This window comes from Amblyomma mixtum, chromosome 8, assembly GCF_055824585.1.
Source record: "Amblyomma mixtum isolate Tamu chromosome 8, ASM5582458v1, whole genome shotgun sequence".
NCBI lineage: Eukaryota > Metazoa > Arthropoda > Arachnida > Ixodida > Ixodidae > Amblyomma > Amblyomma mixtum.
In genome coordinates, this window is record NC_143019.1 from 107,353,454 (window position 1) to 107,377,010 (window position 23,557).

A 23,557-nucleotide genomic window follows, 5' to 3' on the forward strand; every position below is an offset into this window, starting at 1 on the left:
CAGTGCACGTTAAAGAACCCCAGGTGGTCGAAATTTCCGGAGCCCTCCACTACGGCGTCTCTCGTAGCCTTAGTCGCTTTGGGACGTTAAACCCCATAAACTAAACCACAGAGTGTAGCAGATGGAATTGAATTAAGGGTGTAGCAGATGAAAGGGAATTAAGGGTGTAGCAGACGAAAGGGAATTGACCATGGTTTAATTGGATTAACCACTGCAGTGTCATGAAAACTGCTCCACACCACTGGCTGGAAGGCCTCCTTTGAGGGGCATCTGCTGCTTCGTTCTGGAGTTGTACCCAACTGGAGATGTGCCTTGAAATGAAAACCTGCAGCCTGTGCTTTAGGATGACAACTCTGCAGAGCCCCTGTCATTTTCAGCTTATCTGCCCACGTTGCATGGAATTATGTTTTTTTGCTGACACTTGTGCCCCACAAACTTTTGACACCGAATGCACATATGCGCATACTTGTGGATAGGGGTATGTGGAAAGAGCTAATTGAAAACTGGAGGAACTAGCATGATTAAGCTAAAGATGTAAAAAACTTACAGGATGTGGCCAGCAGAATCCGCAGATTTGCAGTTGGCACTGTTTGGAGGAGTGTGCCATAAATGGTAGAAAAAAGGAGAGGCTGCAAATATTTTTTTCCCACATGCTCATATAGAAGCAGACTTGCTGTGTGAAATGGTCATGACATTTGAAAACATGCCAGAAGTGTCCTCTGGGATGTAATCTCTTTGTACTGCTGGATCCACTGATTTGGACCAGATAAGAATTTTTTGAGAAAGTTTTGACCACAGGAAAAAAGGAACATTTTCAAACGTCGTGTCCAGGTATGATTCTGGAGATATAATTATGCTGCCTGGGTGGCTCTTGACGTGGCTGAAACAAAGAAAACCATGGGCAGTATTTACAGAATGTGTACAAATGGTCAAAGATATTGAATATCATTGAGACATCTATGGGACATCCGTGGGACATCCATGTGAGCATTCATTGCAGATCATCTGCTAGTGGACATCATCTCAACATAATTTTGAAGGGCCTATGCACCGACATCAAATTCGTAGGCCTGCGACAGACGGGACGGCCGTGAAAAGTGATGCGATCAAATTGTCTTTTAGCATACATCACTGCGATTCCAACTGGTCACACGCAGTTAAAACACAATTACATGCAAATTAGACATGCTCGTCATTGCGCCACCAAAAGACACAACTGTTTATGGCTTAATTGTCTGTGTAGATTACTTGTAGCACAGTAAGTGCACCAAGAAACCCATGATTAGCCCTTGCATAGGTGCCTTCTTGTTAATAGTTACGTATTTGCAGATGTTTGTGACAAAGACGGCAGAGTAAACTAATGTGGTTTTTCTAATAAAATATATCACCAGTAATGAACGCCAGCTTTTGTAGTACACAGGCACAAAGTGTCCGGCCGAAATAAAGGAAAGAACAGTTTTCTTCGTACAGTTGCTGTTATGCACATTTCCTCTAAGTACTTTGCAGCTGCATTTATCTGTTACTCCACTAGTACTTTTTCTCTAATTGATGTATTATGGCCTTGTGCCGTAAAACACAACATTATCATCATCAGCCTGACTTCGCCTACCACAGGGCAAAGGCCTTTCCCATGTCTCTGCAATTAAAGGAGTGTAGACACCTAATTTTGGTGCGTGTTTTATTCTCTACAATGATCCAGTAGACACCACTATGCATGAATCACCATAAGGTATTCTCCTGTGACTGCTAAATAATTTATAATGAATTTTTCTCTCATGCTGCTTCAGTTTTGGTTTTAACAGGCGAACGATGGCTGTGACATCAAAGTATGGCTATACGTCAAGTGAGGCATGGCAAAATGTCGATATAATTGCCATTTCATCGTTTCAATTCACTACGGTGCTGAAGCCAGCCTTCCTCAATAGCTGGAATGCTAATGAATGTAGAAGCAATGATAATATTGAAGCTTACGTGACCTGTAACCTCACTTTGACGTTGCAGTCATCGGTAGACTGAACCCGGAACAGCACAAGAAATTCTATTCAATATTTAGCGGTCGTAGGCAAATTCCACATGGTGATTCATGTATAATAATGCCTTACGCATATTACAAACATGCACCCAAAAGTTAGGTGTCTATACTCCTTTAACCCTGTCCTCTGCCAGCTGCGGCCACCATATCCCCCGCAAACGACGATCGCATCTGCCCACCTTACTTTCTGCCGCCCCCTGGTGCACAACATAACACAGTTATGTTTTTGGAGACTGCATAAGGTATATAGATTCATGACAATCTTGTAGCTCTGGCATTATGCAGGTCTAAATTGCCAAATTTGTGCTGCGTTGGTAGCCTCCTGCAAGAGCGAATAAAAAAGAAACAGTTTAAACGTTTCTTTGCGCAGTTCAAACGATGAATCCCCACCAACTCGCCCAGTTCTCTGTCCTTATTAAAAAGGAAATTTCTAGTTGGACCTGCATTTTAACATGCACACTCAAAGCCTGTCTTGGCAACATGTTTATTTAAGCGATTTGCTCCAGCACAGGACTCCTGGTTGCAGAGACTTTGCCCACTACCTGTACCACACTTAGGTGAGGGCCACAGACTTGAAGTTCTGCGGTGGCTCCTCAATCTCATCCTTGCTTTGAACGAGGCGTAGCTCCAGTTCGTGGCTGTTGTACTTCAGCTCCGACTGGTCGGTGTGCATGTTCTGGGCATGTCGGTAGGTCTTCTTCAGCACCGCCTGTATGGTGGACACTGTTTTCTCGACGGATACGCGCAGGTTGTTGTTCGACTTGGTCATCCAGCCCACGAGGATAGCTGAGAAGAGGTCGCCCGTCCCGCAGAAATTCGCGTCGATGCGTGGCACGTCCACCCGCAGCGAAGTCATCCGGTCGCCGGTCCGCTTGCTCGCGAAGACCACCAGCGTGCTCGCGTTTCCGTCCACCGTGGTCGACGTGATGACCACAGATGTGGCACCCATCACGTGCAGCGCTTCCATGGCGTCCAGTGCCATCGGTTCGTCGCGGATGGTAATCCCGGTCAGCAGCTCGCTTTCAAACTGATTCGGCGTCACTATGTCGGCTATCGGGAGCAGGTCTCTCTTGTAGATGGGCACCAGCTCCGCAGGGACGTAGAGGAAGCCGTTGTCTCCCATGACCGGGTCGCAGACGTAGACCAGTTCAGGATTAGCCTTCTTCATTTCGGTGACGAGGTCTCGAATGCGCTCGAGCAGCGCGGCGGATGTGACGTAGCCCGTCATGACGTGCGTGTACACAGACGTGTCGAGGTTGCTGAGTATCGCCTCGAAGTCCTCGGTGTCGGTGACCTGGCCCTTCCACACCGGGTAGCCCGTGTGGTTGGAGAACTGCACCGTGTCCACGGTGTCCACGTCGAAGCCCAAGATCTGCAGCGGGAAAGCGATGCATTTGTTGCCCACGTAGCCCGAAACGACGTGGCTCTGGATGGACAGTATGCGGCAGTCCTGGATCGAAATCATGGCCTCGACGGATGGCGAACGCGCGGCACGACGGGCACTGCAACCAGAGGGCAGGACTGTTCCCGTCTCGCGGCACAGTCACATGGCTTCTTTTTCGTCGCTTCACCGCGTGAAATAATTTTGAAGTTCCAAGGTGTGCGCATGCCAGGCGCACAGAAGCCCGTAAAGCAAAAAGTATACTCAAGTGTTAAATAGGAGAATGAAGCGCAAAAAAAAAACGCTGTTTTACTTGGTAGGTGTCATTTAATTCGTCAGCCAGTGAGGGTATATTTACAGCGTTCTTGTCAGGAAATTCTCCTCTTCCTGTCTAAATGGTAGAACGCGCGTTTTTTCACTCTCTGTGCGTTCATACTTGAGTTATTCGAGAATAATCTGTTTTATTTGAACCAAGTTTTGTTACTCTTATTTGCTTAAAGAAAATAAAATCTGATATCCGCGCAAGCTTGAAACTAATGCTAGAAAGAAAAAAAATGGCTGTGGCTTATCCAAGGTTAAGCATGGATATCTCGAAGCGAAAAGCTGCGGCGAGGCGGAGGAGGAGCCACGCGTGTAGTGAATACGGTGTTGTCTTATAATAGAAGGTTGTTTTCGAGACATGTACTGTGGTGTGCATTCCTTTCGGGTGTACACCAAGATATGAGAGACAGCCATTTGCTTTCCTTAAAAGCAATTTTCATTTCATTTCACTTTCCTTAAAGCCCGTGCGGCGCGGTTCGGGTATCCACAGAGATATGAGAGAGACAGGCGTCGTTTCCGTTCCTTAAAACCAATTTTCATTTTCCTTCCCTTATGGCGCGTTTCGGGTGTCCACCGAGATGTTACAGTTGCGGCCGCCTGCGCCTCTTCTGTGACGTCACTCGGTTCTGCGCACGCGCAGGTGTGGCTAATTCTGATAATGGAGCATACGCCAGACCGGTGTTGACTAGCCTAGTGAAGCTTTCCGCTTCAAAAGAAGATGGCAGGCACCTTTATTAAACGTGCTATGCACCCTGGCCAATCCCCCGCCTTGGGTATGTGCCATTAAGCCTGATGACACCATCATTAAAGGGCTGGAAGAGAAGGAAGAGTTGCTTCGGAGGTCGCAAGTTCCTAAGCCTTTTAATGCAGAAATGTGTTCTTGGCCCCATCCTTACACTTTGCGCGTACACGTCCAGATTTTGAGCCCTGTCCGTTCGATCGTGCCTATACTATAGGGTGCTTCGATGCTAGCGTCGCTTTTAAATAATGATTTGTAATAAGATTTCGGTGCCTGGCAGCAGTATTGAACGGTTTCACGCATCCAAGATGCGAAAACTTCGCTTTCTGCAAATATATTCTAGTGTTACTGAATGGGGCCCCTGCGGCAGGCATAGGTTACTATAATGTTAGTCGCCTGGATAGAATTAGACGTTTGCAGCAGGCCGTTAGAGTAACCCGTAAGAGTTTATAAAATTGCAAAAACGCTACTGCCCTCGTCTTTAGGACTCCTAAACCGGGTTTATACTCGATCTCATAACTGGCTCAACAAATTTCGACCATCTCTCGCCGATCTCGAAAAGTGCGCGCGCAAAGCAACGCCCTCCAGTACACGGCACTCCTTGTCACCTGTATTTAATATTGTGGTATTTTCTAACTTCTTTACGAATAATCTGTGGATACAGGTTGACTTCAATGCAGTGCAAAATGTTCTCCATAGATCGGCAGAGCTTTATACCAGGGGTGAAGTACAGCCTTGCCATCTTTACTCACCATATAACCGATAGACACAGCCTTGACGTCCTCTTTTAATGCACTGTGCTCGAGGCCGGGCATGCACAGAGAATGGAGCTTGTGGCCTTTTTCATCGTTGTGCAAGCGGCCATGCTTCCAAGTTAGAGCTCTTTTAACAGTCAACTCCAAACGTGGTTTCTACCTCGAGAGCCTCTTCTCTAGATTCGAGGCTCAAGAAGACTCGTGAAGTAAAGAAAATAACTGAGCGTGCACACTGCATCATTTTATTTGAAACAAACATCCAAAAAAACATGCTTATTCTGTCCTTGTTTCACCGGCCATCACGCCAGCAGGCACCGCACGACAGACAGGTGGTATTCAGGGCTGGAAAGAGAGTGGTGAATAACGAGTTAGGCGGTGAAGGCGGATTACGCAAAAGAAAGCTAAATTTCTCCATCGTGCTGCCCCGCAGTAGGTGGCTAATACCCGTGCCACGCGCTTAAGGCCTTAAGTTTGTTAATGCCATTATATATATCTTCGGAGTTGGTGTTACACGTCCACATTTAATGCCATTATCGGAAGTGAGGATGACGATAACGCTTGCAAGGCAGTCAAAAGTTTCATCTTAATATAAAGAATGCTAGTGAGCACAATATATCGGGAATGTTGTTCAAATGTAATGTAAAAATGATTTTCTATAAAATACGGCAGTTATTGCTTTGCAAGTAGAAAAAGTAGCCATAAACTCGCATGTCGGCACACGAGTCGAGAGTATCTGTCAAAAAGGCTGGTTAAAATGGCGCTCTTCGCATCGAAAACGCTGCATATATAGATGCTTCATCTGACAGAGTTACGACTTAACCATTTGCTGCTGGTTAGGAAGTTGTTACTCATGCTTTTCTGCGTCTGGAATGGGAACGGGAGTACGCATTGCACGGGCGAATTGAACTCAGTAGGTCGCGAATGACAGTAAGGCTAATGCCATTAAATTTATGCGTGTGGCACCACACGAATGCCATTGAAGCTTAAGGCAGTGAGCACTTAATGGCATTAAATCTGTCCGTGTGGCAAGGGTATAATTTACGACAGCAATTACATGGACAGGACAATATATCTTTTTCAAAAATTCGCCGATGATCAATGCGATTCGTAAGGAATCGTGTTCACCCTGACGGTGGCTTGATCGAGCTCATCAATAACCATGTGACACGCAGTACTCCCTCGTTACTATCCCCATCCATCGACTCTAGCAAACCGCCGTTTTCCTCTAGCCACCCGTCGCCTCCTACCAACGTCCTCTCACTCCCTCGTTCTTCCCTGCCCTCGCGGCGCGTTTGAGCAGTTTGAAGCGTTTACCGAGAATCGAGACAGTTACTGCGCCATTTCGTTTCGTCAAGACCAGTTTTCATTTTTCTGCCTCTCCCGTTCGCCCCTGATGTCTCCCTCCCTCATCTCTTTCTCCCCTGTACCCTTTTCCTCTATGCACCCTGCCCCCTCTGCTCCTAGGCTTCACACACCGCCAACGCCGGACACTTGCGATAACGGGGGTTATAATGCTAACGCATTAAAAAGCGCAGAAACACCTCGCAACTCAGTCCTCCTGCTAAGGCTTCAAGCACCGTTCGCACCCTTATCAGGACCCTGAAGCCGCGCAGCTCTTATAAAAATGGTCTACTGATAGTATATAGGCTTCTTGGTTGGTTGGTTGGTTTATGGGGTTTAACGTCCCAAAGCGACTAAGGCTATGAGAGACGCCGTAGTGAAGGGCTCCGGAAATTTCGACCACCTGGGGTTCTTTACCGTGCACTGACATCGCACAGTACACGGGCTTCTAGAATTTCTCCTCCAAAGAAATTCTAGCCGCCGCGGCCGGGATCGAACCCGCGTCTTTTGGGTCAGCAGCCGAGCACCATAGCCGCTGAGCCACCGCGTCGGCTATATAGGCTTCTTATAGGCTCTATTGACTTTCTATGGATATTTCTTTTTGTCTATTCAAAGTCTATATAGACTGCCTATAAATAAAAGGTGTACTAAAAATGTGTGGCTATAAATATTCTGTTGACTGCCAAAAGGATTTGTATTGCCTATGGACTATTCTCTAGCATTTGCCCATAGACTGTCTAAAAAATCTTAGTTGAGCAGCATATCTGTCCTCCTGGCAAATTTGGGAGCTTCTTGATCCTGACCTCGATGCAGAAAGTGAGGGTTCATATGGTAACAATAAGTAAGGCCGCGTCCGCCTGGACGAAGAGCGTTTAATTGCACATGTTTGACTCCCGACGACGACTCTCGGGCATGGCACTAACTGCCATGGGCGTCCGGAGGGGGGGGCAAGGGGGGGCGGTTGCACCCCCCTGGAAAATCACTCACTCGAACCGTGAGTGATGGCCGCACGCCGGGGGCGGTGGTGCGCTCAGTCAAAAGGGTAAAAGCAGCCCCGCATGGTCACATCTGCGAAATGCCGCGTCCGGGCGTGCGTCGTTCCGCCGTTTTCAAACCACGCCATCGTTAGCTCTACTGAAGGGCGACCTGTTCCAGACATACAGCGGCACCGGCGAGCATGTGTTTCGAGCCGCCTTGAGATGGGTGTCTGTTTCTTTGATCTCTAGAGAGATAGCGACACGGAGGCAGACAGTGCACGGGGCATCTTGTTTTCGCCTATGTCGTTACGCCGGTCACCGATGAATTCTTAAGGAGGGAAGGACAAATCAGCCGTGTCCACCCCCGCTTTGTCGGGCTGCTCAGGGGCAAGCGGGCGATGAGTTGGCGCCGCCGCCGCTCGCTGTCTCCTCCGATCCACGTGTAGCGCAGTTCGGTAGAAGCGCCGCTTTCAGAATCTCCGGCAAAGGGGATTAGCTGCTTTTGTTCACGGCGACGCAGTCTCCCGAGGCGCCCCCACACCAGCGTTCTTTGCGTCTTCTGTGAAAACCAGCGCCTTTGGTCAACGCAGCCCGATGGCGCCTGCCTGGCTCGCCTGTCACCTCTGGCTGGGCCTCAAATCACAACAGCGCCCATGTGCTGTGCGTGTCAGTGCATGGTAAAGAGACCCAGGTGGTCGACATTACCCGGAACTCTGTACTACTCCATCCCTCATAGCCTGAGTCGTTTTGGGGCTCTGAACCCCATAAAAACACAAAAACAAATTTTCCGACCGGAGTGGCGAGTGTCCCTTCCCCTCGGAAGTTGCGCGGCGTTCCTTTCACCCCCAAAGTGCGCATTCGGGGATACTGCGGCAAGTAAGCCCTCGCACGTGTGCGCGCCTCTGTGTTTGTGCTTGGGTGTTTTTAGTGGCCGGTTGTCAGCGAAGCTGAGAACAACCAAGACAGCGGAAGAGAAAACGACGAGCGGCGAGCAGTGTGTGTTGGGTTGCTCGACTGTGCGGATGCGCAAGCAAGATGGAGCGAGGTGTATGAAGCTGCGAGCGTGCATTTATCTTGTAAATAAGTTTTCGTTGTATATATAGTCATCTTTTGTTTTCAACGTACACGTTCAACAGTTTTTCCAATCAATGTGTATGATGAGTGTGCACCGAGAGCGTGTAATGAAGCACAGAAGTGAATTTATCACACGTGTAATTACGCAATTCGCCCAGAAAAATCCGAGGCGCCTACAGTAGCTGTTCAAGGAAGACTGACTGAGTGACTGTAGTTGCGTGTTTGCGAACATATTGTGCTGTGTGCTGGTCATCAATCCGGGTGAGTCGAGAACCCGTATGCAGGAAGACTGAGCACTCTTCTCCACGAAGTGATATAGCATCTTTTTGCATTTTTTATTAATTTTAGTTGTTTCTTCGTTGATAAACTCCAATGTACCTCTCCTAGCCGCGCTTTAATTTGCTGTTTGTAATTTTTCTTTCATGTGTGCATTTTGTTTAATTTTTATTTATATATAAATAAATAAATTTACTCCGCAAATAGCGCCTTTTTGCTACGAACATACCACCCCCCCCCCCCCCCCCCCCCCGGGGCACCAACGGGGCCCCCCCCTGCAAAAAATTCTGCGGACGCCCTTGCTAACTGCCAAGGTTTTTTTGAGACCCATGTTTTGCATCTTGCATATGTTTATGAAACGGTTGTCAGTACTCCTTTTGCGCATTATATGAACTTGTTCAAGCTTTCTTGTGACACTGTCACCGCTATCGCTTTCTACGCGAGGAACGCTCAACACCGGGGGCTACCGAAGCGGCTATATTGGCTGTACCATGAAACTGGTCATCATAAGTGGGTATTCCCGCTAGCAACCAAACCAGCTGTGGAGCCACCAGAAACCGGAAAACTCGAACGCTACGAACCGAATAACAACCCAGCACCGAGAGGACAGTTGTAATCAGAGTTAAAACAGTGTCCAGTCGGTTCTAAATCTTGATTCTACATCGGAGCGCTACTACACAGTAGCGCGCAGTAATACCAAGGGGCAGATGTGTTCGCCTGAATTCCCTCTCAGCTGATTTAGCTGATAATGGGCTCCTTATCGTACCTTGAAGCACTTTGCACACTTTGCCTTCACCTTGAAGGCACCTTGAAGGCACCTTTCAACCACGCAAGCAACTTTGCGCATTTCTAGATGTGGGCGCCGCCCAAGCACCTCACTTCGGTTCTAACCATAGTCGTGCCGTTCTATCGGTACACTCCACTCTGACCCTTCTCAGGCGCGCGACTTGCCATTCTACACATCGTCACAGATACCTCCGCCCAATACGGTAAAGGCCTCTGCTATTGAGCTCCAACTAACCTGCGCTAGCCCTTCCACTGACCCTTCACTCACAGTTGGCTCCAAAACTATCATTTTTACATCTGTGGCACGACCCCTTCACCTTTCCCCTTACCTGCCGCTTTTTTCCTTACGACTAAAGTTCGCACTCGCCCGCCGCGATGGCTCAATAGTTAATTCTCTCGGCTGCCGAGTCCGAGGGACGCGAGTTCCTTCCCTGCCGCGTTTCGAAAAGGCGCCCTTATGCAGAGCGATATTACAATCACTGTCTGCCCACTGCCAGACAAAGGTCTCTCCCATATCTCCAACCCTGTCCTGTGCCAGATGCGATAACAAACATACAAATCTTGTCCGCCCATCTGACTCTCGGCGGGGCTCGATACGCTTGCCCTCTGGTAGAATTGATTCCGTTACCAAGAAAGACAAAGAACAGACGGAGGCGCTGCTAAGAATGGCGTACAAGACGGCACTCCACCTGCCAAGAAACACATCAAATGAAAAGCTGCTACAAATGGGCCTAAACAACACATTCGAAGAACTAACGGAAGCCCAGCTAAGTGCGCAAATAGCCAGGCTCCAGCAGACAGCCACCGGCCGCAAGCTCCTAAAGAGATTAGGGCACAATGTAGAAGGGATCGTAGATAGAACAGCTAGCATTCCAGACGAGGTCCGCCAGACACTAGACATCAGCCCTCTGCCGAGAAACATGGATCCCAACCTCCATGCCGCTAGAAGGCAGGCCAGGGCAGATTATGTGAAGCGGAACCTAGCCACAATGGAAAACACAGTATACACAGACGCGGCCCTCTATCCATGGGACCACAGGACCAGAAAGTTCCGAGTCGCGGCAGCAGTGGTAGACCACATGGGGGAACCAATTAGCAGCGCGACATTAAGAAACTGTACGGTAACAGAGGGGGAGGAAGCTGCCGTAGCTCTAGCGGCGGCCGAAGGTTACCGTAGGAACAAGTCTTTGATAATCCTAACAGACACCAAAGCAGCATGCAGGAACTACATACAGGGCAAAATAAGCAAGGAAGCGCTGAGCATCCCCCTCGAAGCAAAGCTTCCAAATAAGACCTTAAGACACAGGATTTTCTGGATACCGGCACACACCGGGATAGAGGGTAACTCGAGGGTAGACAGCCTAGTTCGCGAGATCACGAGCCGAGCAGGGCAGTCAGAAACCCTGGAGGACCCCATGATGGTGGAACCAACGTATGCAGAAATATTGAACTACCACAGAGGGCGGAGACTCAAATACCCACCACCCCACACATCATTAACACAGCACGAGGCGGTCTGCTGGCGGAGACTGCAAGCAGGGACTTTCCACAATTTATACATACTACATAAGATGTTCCCTACACAATACAGGGACACATGTCCGTGGTGCGGAGCAACCCCCACGCTATATCACATCACATGGGAATGCGAACGGAACAGAGCATTTCAAAATCTAAATGACCCGAATGCGGAACAATGGGAGGGCCTGCTGACCAGCAGCGAGCTCACGGCCCAAAGGGCACTGGTGCAGCACGCCTGCGAAGCAGCAAGACTCAGCGGTGCCCTGGAATAGGGGCGCCGACCTTGTGAAGAGGCCGAAGACATGAAGACATCGGCCCACCGCTAAAATCTGATTTTTGGAGCTATAAATGTTTTTCACTCACTCACTCACTCACTCCGTTACCCAAAAGGTTATCTCGCCTTAGCATTACATGCCTCGCCAATGCATGATCATATCAGGCGTTAACAGTTCACATGATGTTTACCTTGTTCTTTTTAATCGTTCGTATTTGTGTGCCGCCGTTTCACGCTGTTGCTAAGATGGGCACACAATACAATCTAATAAGTGGAGGAGACCACTACCCAGACCGCCACCGTCGTCCGTCAGCGCTTTCATGACCACAGGCCGTTATTATACCTTGTGTTGGCCGGAATCCTTGCGGTCACCCGAGCCCTTGTGGCCACCCGGGCTCTCGTGGTCAACCGTGCCCTTGTTGTTACCCGGGCCCGTGCGGTCATCCGGACTCTTGTGGTCACCCGTGCCCTTGTGGTTACCGGGGCCCGTGCAGTCACCCGGACTCTTGTGGTCACCCGTGCCCTTGTGGTTACCGGGGCCCGTGCAGTCACCCGGACTCTTGTGGTCACCCGTGCCCTTGTGGTTACCGGGGCCCGTGCAGTCACCCGGACTCTTGTGGTCACCCGTGCCCTTGTGGTTACCGGGGCCCGTGCAGTCACCCGGACTCTTGTGGTCACCCGTGCCCTTGTGGTTACCGGGGCCCGTGCAGTCATCCGGACTCTTGTGGTCACCCGTGCACTTGTGGTTACCGGGGCCCGTGCAGTCACCCGGACTCTTGTGGTCACCCGTGCCCTTGTGGTCACTGGAGCACTTTTGGTGACCCTTCTGGCGTTCATACCACTCCTCGGCGGCCTGAAGGCGGTGCTCCACGCCCTCGCTCAGCTTCCGCCAAGCCTCCCTGAGTTTGGGGTCTTCGGGCGGATTTCCTGACAGCCCGTCGTTCACCATCCACTGGGCCAGGCGCAAGGTGGTGCGGTTATCCTGCACGCAAGTGCATAGCGACCCCTCTATAACAATAAAGGCAGCTACTTTGAGGGCTATAGTTTGCGCAGCACTGCTTTCGTCGCCTTCTCGTTCATTCTGGCAACACATTTCACATCTTGTTAAAGATGGAAAACTAGGTGTCTTGATATAGTTCGACAAAACAGCAGAAAAGACACAAGGAAAAGCCCCGCCACGAGCGCACATGTCTCGGGTTCTTTGTCCGTGCCTTTCCCGCGCTGTGTCGTCGGCCATATATCTTGTGTCTGTTTCAATTTTAACCCGCCGCGGTGGCTCCGTGGTAAGCGCGGTTGGTTACTGCGCCGGACGGCCTGGGTTCGAACCCGGCCGCGGCGGTCGCGTTTCGATGCAGGCGAAACGCAAAAAGGCGCCCGTGCGCAGTGTGATGTCTGCACACGTTAGCAACCCCTATTGGCGATTTTCACGAACTATAGGCGGCGCAGCAATCGAGCCAACATGGCAACTAAAACGAGGACTCCACCTGCGACCAGCTTGGGTGCACTAGCAAGTTTCCCTGATCGCACAATTGCGTCAAGTTTTTTCTTTGAAGGTGAGCGCCTCTAATTCGGAGCCCTCCTAGCTGCCTGCCAACGACCGTGAGTCAGAAGGAAGGCTCACCCCCGCTACTCGGAGTCTGGCCGTACAGAGGGCCCGACACGATGCTCTCTGCCATGAAGTCCATCTTGAGCTTCTCCTCGTCGGTCATGGGCTCCTTCGCATCCAGCGCCAGCAACACCTCCTCGGGGCATAGCTCCTCCAGACGCTTGATGATCAGCTCGGCAAGCTCGGCCGTCGTCTGGGAACGCAAACGAGAAGAAAATGTGGCCTGTGCGTGTCAGCTGAGGAAATTAATCGTTCAGGCACCGTTACTTAAAATGAAACTAAATATTTTCGGCTTCAATAACATATCAAGACCCCAATACAGCAAATTTGTCCGTTTTCCACATGAAATCGCCAATGGTTTAATTTTCATGCGAAAGCATTTCTTGTCTCAGAAGTGTTGTGTACAGGGCCTGTCAGCGGAGCGTGTCGGCAGAGCGTATCAGAGCGTGTCTGCACGAAAATGACCACTGGCAGTGCGGATCCAACGCAGTCTGCCAAGCGGGCACGGAACGCATAATGCGTTGTGGTGCACGGTAAAGTGTGTTGGAGATGTCATCCAACTGAGGTCACGTAAAAACGATGACTTGGAAAAAAAAGTTGCTGAGGTTCAAATGCAAATGCTTCCGCATTCTCCAATGCAGCAGACTGCAGTGCTTCGCAATCTTTTTACACGGACATACATGATTCTTACAAACCTTCAAAAAAATTCAGGGGGCACTTTGGCTCTCTAAGGTGCTGCAAGGCGAAAGCCTTTCCTGGCGCACTGTTTGTTTTTATTTATTTATTATTTTTCATATTTTGTTGTTTGCTCTTTTTCTTATTTTTATTGTTTTATTTTTATTTTTCCTTTCCTTCACTTTATTCCTTTTATTTTATTTATGAAACCCATGCATTCACTAGATGCGCCTTTATTCATGCTCGAACCTTGAGCATTCGTGGCAGAGTGGTAGCGTCTCCGCTTCAAATGCAAAGGCTCTGGTTCTATTCCCACCCTCGGCGCAGTTCCTTTTTAAGCAGTGACGCCGAAATGCGGACAAATCTGCCGACGTGTCTACTAACGACAGCGTCTGCTAACGACAGTATGAGGCATTGAAGGCTTTCGCCTTAATAGTTGCAAACAGCATTAAAACAGCGAGACGCATGGCTCCCAAGCGGCCCAGTGATTCCGCGCCAAGCGGTTCGGGGAAGCAAGCGACAGTGTGTTGACCACAACGCTTTCGCCAAGCACACTTTAGAATTTCCAAAGTGTCTCCGGTAATTTTTTGAGCACAGCTCTTTGGCGACCGTTTCTGCGTTTCGCGGTGTCGCCGTTGCCGTCGCTGTTGTAACCAGCAGTGGACGCCTTAGTCGCGCTTTAAGAAGGTGCGAAAGCAATGGAGCGGGAGCTTGGAAAGCAAAGGAAAAGCGCAAACTGCCATCTCGGAACCGCGGGCACCTCAATCGTGCTTTAAGCTATGACGGTAATGACAGGTGTGATGGTGGTGAAAACATTTATTAAGAAGGGACAGGAGGTATGCTTGGATCAGCCCGTAAGGGACCGATCCTTACAAACACTAGGTGGAGGTCCCTAGTGTGGGACCCAAGTGGCGGTGGCCGCCACCCGGGCGCGGCCGACTAAGGCTTGTTGGGCCTGTAAGTCGTGGCAGCCGAGCAGGGGTCACCTCCCAGTCCTCCTGGGTTGGGTTGGGGATGGGGGGAATGGCCGGGTTGGAGGGGCAGGCCCACACCATGCGATAGGTGTCAGAAGACACCGAACTAAAGTGTGGGCAGCTGCCGTTAAAGGCGGGGTCAAAATGTTTTAGTGCTGCCGGGCACAGCAATTTATTGGTGAGAATGCGGACAAGGAGCCTTCGTCCGCCTTCGTCAGGCCTTTACATGGGCTAGGGTAAAGGCGATGACTATTTTGATAGTAGATTGTAATATGTTTGAACGTATAGATCGGATTAGGATCGGGTTCCTGATCGGGTGGGGAGGAGAAAACAGCCCGGTGAGAGCGCGCGCAGACGGCTGCGTCTCCTGCCTCGTTTCCAGCCAACCCCTGATGAGCAGGGGCCCATATAAGGTAACGCGCTGCATGCGTTGGCATCGACAACGTAGTTCAATTTTAAGGAAATGAAGTGCGCATAACTGGCTCCCTGGGTCAGTGGGCGAATGTGAGAGGTGGGCTGCAGGCATTGTCAACGTTGTGCTAGAAACGCGGCGCTGAAGCCATAGGCCGTCGGCGTTCATTGTGTTCATTGGCGCTGGCGTTGACAAGGTTTTACACTCCGATCATTTTAAGGAAAGGAAGTGCGCATAGCTGGCTCCCTGGTTCAGCAGACGCCTGAATCGAGCTTACAGCTAGGTACGTGGGGGTGACAGAGAGAGAGAGAGAGAGAGAGAGAGAGAGAGAGAGAGAGAGAGAGAGAGAGAGAGAGAGAGAGAGAGAGAGAGAGAGAGAGAGAGAGAGAGAGAGAGAGAGAGAGAGAGAGAGAGAGAGAGAGAGAGAAGAGAGAGAGAGAGAGAGAGAGAGAGAGAGAGAGAGAGAGAGAGAGAGAGAGGAGGAGGGCTGCAGGCATTGACAACGTTGCGCCAGAAACGCGGCGCTGAAGCCATAGGCGTTGGACCGAGATATGCGAGACAGATACATTTGCTTTCCTCAAAAACAAATTACCGACGAGTAAGGCGTAGAGCCGAACGGGCGATGGCGTTCTCTGTACTTCCTGGCAGCGTTGCAAGACGCTGTCGCGTTCCACTCTTTGAGGCGAAGCTTAACATCTTAACCACACATCAGTGACAAAGGCAGCAACACTGCGCTTAAGACTTTCGCCTCACCGCACTTTTGGGTCAACAAAGTGCCCCCCTGACTTTTTATGCGAAGCATATTGCTAGAGCTACCACTCACGCCGTCGGCGTGGGACCCCTCGACGTCACACCACGTGACACCGTGACGTCACACCACGTGACATCGGATGAGAGAGGCGGCCTCCACCTCGCGCCGTCGCCGTGGGACCCCTAGCCGTCACGCCACGTGACACCGTGACGTCGTCGTGACGATGCCATCGCATAGACGCCGGAATGTCCTCGAGCGGCATTCCCGCGCATTTCGAACGCGCGTTCACACTCGGTGTAGGTGAAACGCTCGCTCCACCGGGCAGGCAGACGCGGCTTCCGTGGCAATCCAGGCGCTCACCCAACGCGCGTCTCGGGGTTAGTCGGCGTTCCGCTGTAGCCATGCCGTTGGCTTCCCCCACGACGAAGGCTTCTAGTGGTTGTATTAAAATGACCAAGTATGCAACCAAGGAAAGCCATGTATTACCAAGCCTAGCCACCAATATGCTTCGCATCTGACTAGGCTTAACCTTAACTAAGCCTCAGCCATAATTTTTTCTTTCTCTCAGTCGCAATATCTCTGTCGCAACATCATCAAAAACAAAATATGAAAAAAAAAATACCGAAGGTGCTTTGAATCGTCGCGCAGCGGCGGCCGGTAGCCACGCGTGACCTATAGATGCGACGCGCTGCGTTCCTTCAGTTGGAGGCGCTGCGCTTTTTCTTTCGCAACCTACCAGGCTTAACCAAAGCTAGTCCCCGCCAATTTTCTCTTACCAACGCAGTCACATTATCGCGCGCAAAACGAAGGTGGTTGCGTTCTCAAATGGCAAACAACCTGTCTAGCTTAGCTGCTTGTTTCGTTGATGTTTATTTTATGACTGTCATTACTGTTACAGTGAGACGCCGCCATCGCTACCTTCATTGTTCCATGATCTGTCAGCCCCTTAAACTCGCCAGCTGTCCGGTATTGGTGAAACATGCAATATGGCCGCGATCACTCTTTGGTTAGATAGAATGCGTCCTCGTGCGCGTTTCGCGCCGTGAATCCGACGCGCGTCGTGGCTATGGTGTGTTGCATTCTACACGAAAATGGTATGCGTCATAACATTGACTCACCTTAGTCACGACGTCCTCGCTGGCACCCCGTCCAGCGGACCTACCCTGCTGTGACATCAAGAGCTGCAGCCGGCGGGTTGCTGCGGCCAGCGCAACGCTAATCTGATGGGCGGAACAGCAACGCGAACGGTGATTCTGACGCCGGTGGCTGCGACGGTTGCAGCGATGGCAATGGTAATGACCACGAAAGATGAGGTGAACGCGTCCGCCGAGTTGCACGGCCGGTCTGGAGAGTGCGCGTCGGCGTGCTCCGGAAGGAACGACCGTGGTTCTTGTTCCGACACCAAAGAAGCGTTCAGTTTTGTTATTCGGAGCTCTTGCACAATTTTCATCCCTCTCTCTTGTTTCTGGTTTTCATTTTAAGGCGAAAGCCTTTAATGCCTCATACTGTCGTTAGCAGACGCGTCGGCAGGAGTGTCGACAGACGCGTCGGCAGCCGTGTCGACAGACGCGTCGGCAGCTGCGTCGACAGACGCATCGGCATATTCGTCCGCCTTTCGGCGTCACCGCTTAAAAGGTTCAAGGTTCCAGCATGAATAAAGGCGCATCTAGTGAATGCATGGGCTCCATAAATAGAATAAAAGGAGTAAAGTCAAGAAAAGGAAAATAAAAATTGAAAATACGAAAATAAACAAAAATAAAAAGAATATAAAAATAAGATGTGAAAATAAAAATAAAAAACAATAAAATTAAGAAAAGGAGCAAAAAATAAATAAAGAACAAATTGTGAAAAATAAAAAGTGAATAAAAACAAACAGTGTCCAGGAAACGCTTTCGCCTTGCAGCACTTGAGAAAGCCAAAGTGCCCCCTGAATTATTTTTTTTTATATCCTACCTTTGCAAGAAGCCGGACTTGTGCGCGTTCCTTGCTTGTGGTAGAGTACGAGACGCTGTAACAAGGACACGGTAACTTTTGGAGCGAAAAACTCCACTTCTGCATGCAAAGCTGGAGGTCAAATTAGGACTGGATTTGACCTCTGACTGGAGGCTCGCCGGAGGTGTGGCTGTGACGTCATACTACGCGACTTGTCGCAGAGCTCTGTAATCGCTTTTTGCCGCTGCGCCGCTCTCACACCAGTTGTGTCACGTGACTGAAAGGCCAGCGCTTGCTGACACCGTAGACATATGGAGCCAGAACCGGTCACCGGAACGAGTTATTCGAATGGGCGTTGGAGGCGCCGGGCTGTTTCTAGCGATCCCTAGGACAGAGAGCATCACGGAGCCGCGTTGGCTAGAGATAAGCCGCGAAAGGGGGCTCGTCTAGTTGATGAACCGGATGATTACAAATTTATGCAAAGGTTCTTTGCAATCGTCTGTAGCTAGTGGTCGCTCACTTAATTGGCACGCATCAGGTCTGCGGTATCAGAGGCCGCAGCATCGGAACCCATATTCATAGTGCACGTTCTGTATTATAGAAAGTATCGTATGAGCCCGGAAAATTAGGTCTAATTCAGATTGACCTTGCCAAGTCCTTTGATAAAGTTGTCACGATTTCTTGTTTGCGGTCTTAGGGAATGTAAATACTGGAGATGTTTTTCTTAGGGGCATAAGACTGTGCTATAAGGAGTATACAAGGCTAATTGTTAACCAAGAGCTAACCAAACCTATTCCATTGAAATTATCTGTTCGCCAAGGCTGTCCATTATCGCCTTTATTGTTTCCCTATATCTTTAACCCATTTGCCTCAGTATTATTAACAGCGCAACTATCCGCGGTTTCTCCCTGGCGCAATGGGAAATTAAGATTTTAGCATATGCAGATTATGTCGCCCTCTTTTGTTCTGACAAAACGAGTGTGCTTGAGGCATTACATTTGACTGAACAGTTTTGTGAGGTATCAGGTGCGATTCTTAATTTAAATAAATACAAAGGGTTTTAGTTGGACCCCTGGAGTACAACGCCAAGTCATTATGGCGGCATAAGCTGGGACTGCGGTACCCTTCACTACCTTGGGGTTCCTCTTCACCAAATTCGCAGCAGTGGGGCGATTCACAGATAATCTCCATGAGGTGACAAACCCAGGCTTGGATGGGTAGGGAACAGTCAGTGCTTGCTAGGGCTTAACATTTTTTATTTGTAACACTTGCCTATGTGCTACAGTTTCTCCACTGTGTGAGAAAGAAAGTGCAGGTGATGCACAGAATATTCGCTACATTTGTATGGCGCTCCCAATGGGAACCCATGCGTCGCGATAAGCTATTTCTTTCTTTACAGTCTGGTGGAAAAGGTCTTGTTCACTTATTCATGCATCAACCTGTTTCGCGTTTTTTCTTTTTTAAATCAGCAAACCACCCTTTTTTAGTAGCTGTGTTTATTAGGCGTCTCCGTGCTCATTTGCTTTTCCTCTTCGCACTGACTGGACACACTCGTGAGGGGCCTTTATGGGGATTCCTTGTTAAGGAAGTTGCTGACGCCTTCGATTTCCCTACTGTGCGCTTTTCCTTGGACTACCTTTATAGCCTCTCCAGAAGGCAGATGACTCAGCCATTTAGAGAGTATTCGTCTTTACAGAGTATTCGTATCGGCAGAGCCATTTACAGAGTATTCGTACCGGCAATTTTTTCTGGAGTTCCTTGGCACCAGTGTTTTAAGACGTGTTAGGCGAATGTGCATTTCTTCTGCGGCAAAAACATTCTTCTTTAAACTGCACAGATCTACGCTGCCTGTGATGGCATGGCTTCATGCTAAGAAGATGCTTGCGCCATGGACGGTGAATTGCCGGCTGTGCAGTACACCAGAGAAAAATTGACCATTGTTTTATTCTTTGCATTGATGCTGTATTCTTCTGGGGCATATTAGAACGAACAATTAAGAAGGACATAGACATCACACTCTACAGGCCACCGCGGTGGCTCAGTGGCTATGGTGCTCGGCTGCTGACCCAAAAGACGCGGGTTCGATCCCGGCCGCGGCGGCTGAATTTCTTTGGAGGAGAAATTCTAGAGGCCCGTGTACTGTGCGATGTCAGTGCACGTTAAAGAACCCCATGTGGTCGAAATTTTAGGAGCCCTTCACTACGGCGTCTCTCATAGCCTTAGTCGCTTTGGGACGTTAAACCCCACAAAACCAAAACCAAACACCCTACAGTATCCGTTTTTCTGCCTGTGGAGAAAAATTGTGTTGTGCCATATGATCTATTTATGTCGCTGGGGCTATTTAGTCTCTGTAAGAGCCGCATGATGGACCGCTACGCCGAATCACCACGTTCGTCGAAATCTTTGTTTCGTGAACAATGTGCTTTGGTGCGGGGAGTATATGCTGCCTTGCAAGAGCCGCCTAGCTGGCTCCCCTATCTGGATGCATGCGTGTGCCTTTCAGACTTTTGATGTTTTGGAAGGTGGGGTCATGCAGGGGTATGGTGGCCTGGTGTTTTGTGGCGTAAGCATGCCTAGATTTTTTTTTTCGGCGCCATTGCCACGCAATAAAGAAAAGAAATAACCTAGTGGTCTCGCTCAGCGGCCCATAAAGGAGGTCTGTTCGCGCAGCTGCGGGTTCGACTCCCAGTCATGGATATTCATCCAATTTCTTTTTCTATTTTTCAGGGTTTGACCTCTAACTGAGCTGGAGGTCAAAACTAAGCACCCGGCGGTCAAAGCACGATGTCCCGTAGTGAAGCTTTTGCTTCAAAAAGATAGGTTATCAGGAAATGTAGGCACGCTGTCTGACTTTTAGGTGGACAACTGAACCGCGCCGTGAGGGCACAGATGAAGATAGTGGTGAAAGAAGAACGGAAGAAAGATGTGCCGTAGTGGAGGGCTCCGGAATAATTTCGACCACCTGGTGATCTTTAACGTGCACTGACATCGCACAGCACGCAGGCTCTCTCTGCTCTTTGCCTCCATCTCTTTCCTCAGTACCAACATAGTCGACACAGCATTGTCAATGGCAACGCCAATGAACGAAATAAATGTCCAGTGCCGCGTATCTGCCACAACGTTGTCAACGCCAGCGCATGCAGCGCACAGCTCTCTGATTACCGCCACGTACTTTCAAGCGGGATTGAGAGAGGGAGAGAAAGATGAACGGAAAGGCGGGGAGGTTAACTAGGCGTTGCCTGGGGGCTACCCTACACGTGGGGAGGGGAACGGAGGGACAGATAGAAAGGGGAGGTATGACCATGTTTCGGTAGGTCATTACTAACAGGGCACACAGGGCGCACATTGGAAGTAAAGCTCGATCGAGTTGTCCACTGACCTAGGGAGCCAGTTATGCGCGTTTACTTTCCTTTCGTTATTACAGTTGATGAAGACGACGATGTGCAACGGAAAGGCCAATCCCCCGCGTGGATATGTGCCATGTTTACTGAGGCGAAGAAGCGCGTGTGTGTGACATTTACAAACGACTGGCCAATCCCCCGCCGTGGGTATGGGCCAATAAGCCTGAGGACATCATCATCATCACCATCATTAACACACGAGGCTTGATCGGTTGTGGCGACAGCGCAGTGCTGTCGTGCAGTGGCCAGCAAAGCTGACTTGTCTGCACCGCGGCGTGCTCAAAACCCAGTCGCGGCAATATTTTATTTCTGCAGGTATCTCAAAGGTATCAAAGGTCTAGGCTTCAGAGACCCAGCGGCTTTTCGAGGATTGCTAGTGAAGTAGTGCTTTCGCATTAAAAGGCCTCAGCACTCCTCCTGCGACCCCGCGCAGCTTGCGCGGTTGAGCATATTAGAGCACGTATTCTAAACACTGGGCTCAAAGACTGCAGATAATGTTTACTACATTCGAATCGGAGAGAAAGCACGGATTTGCGCTACGTAGACGACGACAGTGAGCAGGCAGTGCCGCGGGATGGAGCAGATGAAAGTTGATGGAGACGACGCTCTACAGTGCACAGCGGGAGAGTGTGGTGCAGTTTAACTCTGGCCAATCCCCCACCGTGGGTATGTGCCATCGTTTTTGAGGCAACAACAAACAACAACACGAGGCGGGTTGTTTGCCGCCGTAACGAAGTGGTCTCGCTGAGCGGTCCTTAAAGGAGATCTGTTCGTGCAGCGATTTTTTTTATCTTTTTCATGGTTTGACCTCTAATTCAGCTGAAGGTCAATTTCGTACGGTCCGCGATTGATGCCCGAGGTCCCGTAGTGAAGCCTTCTGTTTCCAAATTCATGCTCTAATACGCTGAACCGCGAAAGGTGCGCGGCATCATAGGAGATGAGCTGCCTTTTCTTTATAGGACGCACTGGCTGGGCTCAATTCTTTGTCTCAGGCTTGGGTCGGGCACGGGCCTCTGTCCCCTGCCGTGCCCTAGTTCACGGCCAATATCTTTTGCCCCGTGTGTGTCTGTGAGAGCGACTACCTTTGTGAGATATCTGCGGGAGATGCCTGATTGCGCAAAGTGTCCAGCCCATCCGGAAACTGAGACTTCCGACCCATTTAGACTGTGCCCAGCATGTGCAGAGTCGCTCCCCGAACGCGAACAACCTGCGATGCCTGCCTCTAACAATTTTAAGTACTTCGAGTATCCACGAAACCTAACCCTGCAACACTGCATTACAGTGCACCTGGCGTTCCCCAGAGTGCAGTCAGTGCAGGTTAGACGACTACGCAACGTTTTTGGCGATCTCGGCATCGTGGTGCAGGTGGAATGCGCGTCGCGTTGTGCGTTCTTACTAATACTGTTGTTACGTAGGTGCTGCCTTTGCCGAAAGCACAGAGCCAGGGGCTTGTTTGCGGGCGATGCCTGTGAATGTTTATACCAGGTATTTCAGGAAATACTTTAAGTAGTTCTCAAAAATAAGTTTGCTGAGACGAGAGACAGCAGTATGTACCAACTAGCTCAACTCTCTGTCTTATTGAAATATAAGTTTTTTGAGGTAAAAATTGGCTTTTTCAGCATAGCATTGCCATTCCACCTCCATTCACCTTTCAGCACGGCTAGTTCACCAGAAAACCGGTAAATTGTTTTAAGTACTAATCTGGTTAACTAATTTTAATAATTAACTTTTTAACTATTGGTGTTAGGCGCCTAGTTGCAATCAGAGATTTGTAGCCTGTCGTTAGTAATAGCCATATCATTTTTTAGAACTTAGGAAACGTAATACGCTTGACGCCGTCGATCGAAAAAATTAGGCTTTTTTTACTAGTTACGTGCACTAGATAGTTGATTTGCCTGCGTGCTTTTTGAAAGCGTATGCATTTTGGCACGACGTATCCAAATTTTGCGGAGCCTCAGTGCCGGGGGTAACCGGGTTTTTGAAATCCTAAAAACTAAGGAGGTGATTGCTAACAACTGGCTACGAATCTCTTTTGCAACCAGTTTCCTATAGCTGTGATAGTTAAGAAGCTAATTAGCAGAAATTAGTTTACCAGCTTCCTGCTGAAAACAATTCACTGGCTTTCCGGTGTCCGCCAACACTGGCTATATTATGCCGCAAAAGCCTATTTTTGAAAAATTATAACTTCAAGTCTTCCCTGAAATACCTCGTATACCACCAGCATTCCCAATTCTCTCGGAGGTGTGAGGAATGCAGGACATAAACGCTTGAGTGCAGTGGGGTGGAGGGTGGGGGCGGGGGGGGGGGGAGGGGCAGGAGCCTGCGTGCT

General features: G+C 49.6%; 2 protein-coding genes across 4 annotated transcripts; both read right to left on the reverse strand.

Annotated features, from left to right (window-relative positions):
* Nucleotides 1–2,499: 2,499 nt before the first annotated feature.
* On the reverse strand, nucleotides 2,500–3,718 carry LOC149333832 (pyridoxal kinase-like). The gene has a single exon (XM_089556118.1). It carries the CDS (start codon nucleotides 3,495–3,497, stop codon nucleotides 2,586–2,588), a length of 912 nt encoding a protein of 303 aa, XP_089412244.1. The 5' UTR covers nucleotides 3,498–3,718; the 3' UTR covers nucleotides 2,500–2,585.
* Nucleotides 3,719–5,448: 1,730 nt separating this feature from the next.
* LOC149333833 (uncharacterized) lies at nucleotides 5,449–18,132 on the reverse strand. Of its 3 annotated transcripts, XM_089558807.1 has the most exons (5): nucleotides 17,989–18,132; nucleotides 17,849–17,903; nucleotides 13,099–13,276; nucleotides 11,821–12,458; nucleotides 5,449–5,570 (listed from the first exon to the last, which is right to left on the reverse strand). In XM_089558807.1, exons 1-5 carry the CDS (start codon nucleotides 18,027–18,029, stop codon nucleotides 5,565–5,567), a joined length of 918 nt encoding a protein of 305 aa, XP_089414933.1. In that variant the 5' UTR covers nucleotides 18,030–18,132; the 3' UTR covers nucleotides 5,449–5,564. The 3 variants fall into 3 exon arrangements, with proteins under 3 accessions (XP_089414933.1, XP_089414932.1, XP_089414934.1); XM_089558806.1 differs by having other exon boundaries at nucleotides 17,849–18,106; XM_089558808.1 differs by lacking the exons at nucleotides 17,849–17,903; nucleotides 17,989–18,132 and adding an exon at nucleotides 17,014–17,380.
* Nucleotides 18,133–23,557: the final 5,425 nt, after the last annotated feature.